At 33.6% G+C, this 6,247-nt stretch overlaps 2 protein-coding genes across 3 annotated transcripts in view; one reads left to right on the top strand and one right to left on the bottom strand.

Moving 5' to 3' along the window:
* On the bottom strand, positions 80-1,698 carry LOC105168049 (acyl carrier protein 3, mitochondrial). 2 transcript variants are annotated; one of them, XM_011087963.2, is made up of 3 exons: positions 1,588-1,698; positions 683-896; positions 306-497 (listed from the first exon to the last, which is right to left on the bottom strand). In XM_011087963.2, the coding sequence occupies exons 2-3, from the start codon at positions 887-889 to the stop codon at positions 306-308; spliced, it is 399 nt and encodes a 132-aa protein (XP_011086265.1). In that variant the 5' UTR covers positions 890-896; positions 1,588-1,698. The 2 variants fall into 2 exon arrangements, with proteins under 2 accessions (XP_020551964.1, XP_011086265.1); XM_020696305.1 differs by lacking the exon at positions 1,588-1,698 and having other exon boundaries at positions 80-497; positions 683-889.
* LOC105168048 (SNF1-related protein kinase regulatory subunit beta-2) overlaps positions 5,445-6,247 on the top strand; it is a 3,413-nt gene continuing 2,610 nt past the window's right edge. Inside the window, exon 1 of the mRNA XM_011087961.2 lies at positions 5,445-5,991. Within this exon, the coding sequence (XP_011086263.1) occupies positions 5,794-5,991 (198 nt within the window). The 5' untranslated portion in view covers positions 5,445-5,793. The remainder of the gene's footprint in view (positions 5,992-6,247) is intronic.

Below are 6,247 nucleotides of genomic sequence, written 5' to 3'. Positions count from 1 at the left end.
GTAGGGGAGGTTGGGTGAGAGGGGGGGGGGGGGGGGGTTGTAATTACTGTGATGTACAGTGTTTGGTGGGTAATAAAAATAAACTAATGGAACTTCTTCATATAAATACATATAATATCAAGTGAAAATGAAATTTATTCAGTCCATTCATGCCCAGAAAAGCCTACGGGGTAAAGAATCCGTCGAATAAGACGAAAGATAGCATAAAAACACCATCCAGTTAAACCATAACCATTGGAAAGGATTGTTACAGTAGTGGAATTGTACTACAAGTAACTGTATCACTTTCTAACTCTAAAATACAGTTAAGAACTCTCAGAAACTTTCTCACTGGAACTAGAGAGGATATATTTAGCAACATCAGCACAGCATTTAAGCTTATCAGCTTCTGCATCAGGTATCTCCACAGAGAATTCTTCCTCAAAAGCCATGACAAGTTCCACTCTGTCCAGGCTGTCGAGGCTCAAGTCCTTCTGGAAATCAGCTTTTTCTGTAACCTGCGACATATAATTTGCTGTTAATTACATATGCTGTGGAAACCTTCATGACCAGGATTAAGGTGGTGGTTTGTTGGGAAAATAAACATCACATGTCAAAATAGGCTTAAACTGCATTTGAAGATGGTCATATGAGCTATTTAAGAACAAAACGTATATCATCATAGCACAGCAAGACTAATTACCTTAGCAGCATCAATCTTGTCAAATTTCTTCACCAGTCTAATCACTCGATCCAGCACCTGATCCTGGTTGACACTTGCAGCCGTGCTACAGGTACACAGCATTTGCATATGCCTTTGCGTTCGATCAAGATATTCTGGAATTAAACACCCTTTCACAGGGACCTCAATTCTCATGTAACTCAAAATAACTCCCCGCAAACTTTGCATTTTCTCACTGTCAAATTGGTAGAGGATCATCAATCAAAAATATTCAGGCCACTGGACAACAGCATGTATCTCTACAAATAGACAAAACCAGGCCGGTGCATTTAAACATTGGGCGATCACACAGACAAACGAAAAGGAAAGAAGAGTCAGGCTAAACTATCTTTTAGCATGTTCTTCATTACACATTCTTCCAGGAGAAAAATCAACATTGATGCAGGACAACATCTGGTTCCAAATGTACAATACACTAACAAGTAAATACCCAACATGCTCTCGTAGGTGCAACAAATCCAGAAGTATTCAAACAGGGGAAATGAAGATTCAGCATCCACTGACCAAAAGACTAGCAAGATATGAATTCATTGTGCTCAATTTCTTGGCCATTGGCACTGAACGGCCAATTGTGCTAAGAAGCAGACAACAACCAAAATCCACCAAAACATGGCAGCCACTTCCATTCAAGTGCCAAATATGCACCTCAACTTCGACCGACAAACCATTTACCGAACCCAATAAATCGTGAAAAAAGGATTGAAGACTGCTTCAAATCTTTGCTAACACAGGGAAAAAAATGACCCCCTCAAGATATTTCAAAGCATTGATCATCCTATTCCATGGATAACAGATATAACCTTTCCAAGATAGTCACGTTAAAAATCAACAAGACAAGAAAGCAACTGAGGAAGAGCTCAGCTCACCTGTCACCTGTTTGCTTAAATGACTTAGAGAAGAGCTCAGCTCACTTGTTACCTGTCACCTGTTCGCTTAAGGACTCAGAGAAAACGTTCTACAGACTGAAACACAATAACTGGGCCTGAGAAAGCAGGAAGACGATTTGTTAATGGGCCTACACATGGGCTTCAAATTAATCACTGAATTTATTTTATTTTATTTTTAAAAAAGATACTGACTTTTAGCAGTAGAATCAAATGTTGAAAGGGTGGTCACATGTCTCTGTCTCCAACCCAAAAATAAAAATCTAAATTATATCGACACCTTCTGAAATTATACTTAATAAATTAATAATTTATGATACACTCTTGTAATTCTTTACTATTATTAATAATAGTTATATTAATTAATAAAATATCATATAATAATATTTTAATTTTAAATTATACAATAAAACCGTGATAAAAAAAGATAGGTGAAAATGAAAAAAAGAAAAAAAGAAATAACTGTCAAAAGACAATAACAGAGTCAGAAGTTAGATAAACACATGAGAAAAAATTAAAATTTATATAAAAAAAAAGGGACCAAAAATAGAGAGATATTAAAAGGATACTTCTTTTAATATATAGTATAGAGATTTTTTATTATTTACGTCTATTAAGATTATAGTTGTAATTACAAATATACCTTAGATTGAATAGCGAAACCTTGTATAATGCGAATAGGGCTTTAATGAGTTCTAATATGCAACGTCAGGCAGTTCCGTTTTCTCGGTCCGAGAAATGCATTGTTGGAACTGGGTTGGAACGACAGGCGGCTCTAGATTCAGGGGCTCTTGCTCTAGCCGAACGTAGGGGAAAGATCGTTTATATAGATACTACAAGATCCTTTTTCTCAAGGAATGGAGATACTCTAAGCATTCCATTAGTTATGTATCAACGTTCCAACAAAAATACTTGTATGCATCAAAAACCCCAGATTCAGCAGGGTAAATGCATTAAAAAGGGACAAATTTTAGCAGATGGTGCTGCTACGGTTGGTGGCGAACTTTCTTTAGGGAAAAACGTATTAGTAGCTTATATGCCATGGGAAGGTTACAATTTTGAAGATGCAGTACTCATTAGTGAGCGTTTTGTATATGAAGATATTTATCACTGGATACATTAATGAAGATATTTATCACTAACGAAGATACATTACGCTCACTAATTTCATTAGTGAGCGTTTTGTATATGAAGATATTTATCATTGGATACATTACACTAATAAATTTATAAAAAAAATATGGGGTGTTTATGTAATTTGATTTAATTTTAATAGTGTTGGTGTAATTTATGCTAAAAAGAAACGAAAAAGAGTGGTGAAAGAAATTGGGGAAGTCGTTTTCTGGTGGGGTCGAAAAAGAGTAAAAGTCGCTTGTGTGCTAGACTAGATGATGAAAAATACTGTTAAATCGCTTTTTGATACTAATGTAATGGCATGGTTGACAATGATGAGATGTCACACTACTGGTAGCGACTATTTGGCTTCTTCCCCTACAACCATTAACTATCACTCTACTCTACTGCACCAATTACCATTTTTACCTACAAAATCTTCAACTCAAGCAAACATTTTACTAAAATTGACGGAGCTCCGTCAACAAATTTGGAGTTATGAGTTCAAATTTTGTTACAAAATAATAAATAATAAATATAGGAGTTGACTATATTTATATTCTTTTCAAAAATATGAAATTATATTTTTTTCAAAAAAAATTTGAAATTATACTTATCATCCCTTTGAAAATTCATTATTTATGTTTGATCCCTCCGAAAAGTGTTGACATTACCAAAAAAAATGCATGGATTTCTAATTTTATTCATTATTTAATGTGTTCATGTAATAATTTTGTACTTTTGAAAAAAAAATATAATGATGTTAACCTCACTCCATATATATACATGAAAAGTTAAATGAGAGACAAAATTAAAATTTTATGTATTATTCTTTGTTTAAGTTAGTATTTTTCGTCCAAATCCTGATAGAAGGGCGATTAGATGCAGTTCGAGATTTTTCTAAGGGATGTAAGTGTAATTTCAATTTTTTTTTAGGGAAAAGTGTAATTTAGCATTTTCAGAAAGAGTCTAGGTGTGATTAACCCTAAGTTAAATTAGTAAATTCATTTTAAACAGATTAAATCGTAACAAGTGTTTGGTTACGATGTACGGCCTACCAAGCTCGTGACACATGGATAATGGTTGATGGCGTCCAATCATCATCCAATTGTGTCATATCAATATGTCTGTCATTTTATTAAATAATGTGTCCTATGGGTAAACAATGCATCCATTTGGAGAAAATTGTATGTTCTTGGGGTGAAATGATGAATATATTCAGATAAAAAGTTATAAACTTTCAAAGGCATAGAGGGCGTTGCTGCATCTGCTTTTATGATTGTCCAACGTAACGTACAATCAATTACATCCAAGGATAGAGGGCGTAGATATTCTCAAATAATGACTTTAGAGATGGCATCTAAAGATGTTGTTCTACCTTAATATGTTTGAACCTAGCAAGGTTCTTAAAGTGACGGAGACCCCGTTACCAAATGTTTGTGTATCTATTTCACTTAACATGAGTTTATTGATCCAATCGATTTATTATTTAATTAATTGCTATTGATGCAATTATATAATTACCACTTATACTGAAATGGTAGAAAAACAAATAAGTCTTCTATAAAAAAGGACTTTTTACCTTTCAAACTATCCTTATACCTTTTCACATAATAATAAATGTGAGGTGATACATCGTCACTCTTACAGGAATAGCTTGGTTAGAAAAGATCTATTCGACCTGCAATAAGTTTTTAAGTCAATTATAGACAAACATAAATTTTCATTTCAAATTTTTTTTCCTGATTTCATCAACTTCTGTAAGTTTTACCAATGGATTGATCTCTTTGTTGGTCGAAAATAATCGTAAAAAATATTATGTGTAATTGCATCAAATATTAGGAGAAAATACTTTTCTAACTCAAAAAAATTATTTTTGAGGTGTTTGGAATGTCAATTTTTACTTTTAAATTGCAAAAAGTATTTTTAGGTTAAAAGTTAGAAACACTTTAGGGGTTGCTTCTAGCTGTTTTGGTTTTCTTTATAAATAAATCCAACTTTATTTTTTATGAATTCACCCTTATTATAATAATTTTAATTTATTTTTAAAATTGCATGTTTAAAATTGATATTGAAATTTTAAGATAATTTGAATAATTTAATAATAATAAATTTTATATTTTATTTGCGATATTACCTAGTTATATTATTCCAATATCATTAAAAAAATATAAATTAAATGGCTATGATGAATTAATAAAATATAATTTTTATAATTATATAAGTTTAATTATTGTGTATGAATCAATAATTATATTATTTAGAGAGAGTGTCAATATAGTTTATTCTAAAAAATTATTACTTAGGCAAAGTACACTAATTATTTTCAATTTAAAAACAACAAAAATGAAATCAAAATTGAAAATAGCCTGTCCTTCCCCTTCTGAGTCATCGAGATTTACCAGTAATTAGAATTACTATGAATTAGACTCAAACTTTATCACATAATTTCAATGGAGGAAGAGAACTTCATCCTTAAGAATTTCAGTTGTACACACTGTTCTCAATCCAAAGATCAAGAGAGAAAAAAGAAGGAAGAAAGAAAAGAGATTCCATGGTAAGAACTAAAAACACTGTGAGTGTGGGAAATTTCCAAGAATTAATGAAAAGCATCTAGAAGAATAATTAACAGTTGCCCCAAAAATATAAACAAAGTGGCCTGTCAATGAGGATGATGTGACCTGCATCCCCCCATTAAACCCACCCCCCCCTCTTCATCTTGGGCCCTTCTTTTTCCCCACCATCCACACCACATTATTCATCATCACACCCACATTAAATTACATTAAAACACAGTTCCAAACTCACAGGATTGCATAATCTCACACCCCTCCTCCACTCTCTACCAATCAAGAATAAAGAATCCATGTGTTGATGCTATTAATGGTTCATTCAAAGTTAGGATAGTGAAGGGATTTGGTTTCCCAAACAGCCCAATGATTCTAATCTATCCACACCCTATTGAACCTCTTCTACTTGCTTTGTTTCATGTTGGGTGCGAAGAGGAATCTTAAGTAGATTCTTAGAGGTTTTGTTCTTCTGGGGTGTTTTTGTTTTTGTGGGCAAGAAGTGAAAATGGGGAATGCTAATGGAAGGGAAGACGGTGGCAGTGGCAGCCCATCTGGGGTCGAGGAGGGCGGCGGTGGGCAAGTTAGCATGGCTGATCGAGATGGTGGGGCAGGTAATTATGCTGCTGATGGTGGTGAGTATATGGGGCAGTCCCCCCTTCCAAGTCCTAGGGCTTCTCAATCTCCTTTGATGTTCAGACCTCAGGTCAGCTTTGTTGTTTTCTTTCTAATTATTTATGAATTCTTGAAGAGGCCCTCTTTTTGGTTGCTTGTAATTGTTAAAAATTGATGTTTTATTTGATTGTGGTGGTGTAAAAATGTGATCTTTGGTTATAATTAAGTGAAATGTTTGTGGTACTGAGTTGTAGTATTACACTGTTCTATGGGTTATCGTCTAGTACATGCATGAGTGACTGTAGCTTACATGATTAGTCTAGATCTGAAGACTCTGAAGGTTGGAT

The sequence above is a fragment of the Sesamum indicum genome, linkage group LG8 (genome assembly GCF_000512975.1).
Source record: "Sesamum indicum cultivar Zhongzhi No. 13 linkage group LG8, S_indicum_v1.0, whole genome shotgun sequence".
NCBI lineage: Eukaryota > Viridiplantae > Streptophyta > Magnoliopsida > Lamiales > Pedaliaceae > Sesamum > Sesamum indicum.
The sequence above is the reverse complement of the archived record's forward strand: the minus strand, read 5'-3'. Positions and strand labels throughout refer to the sequence as shown.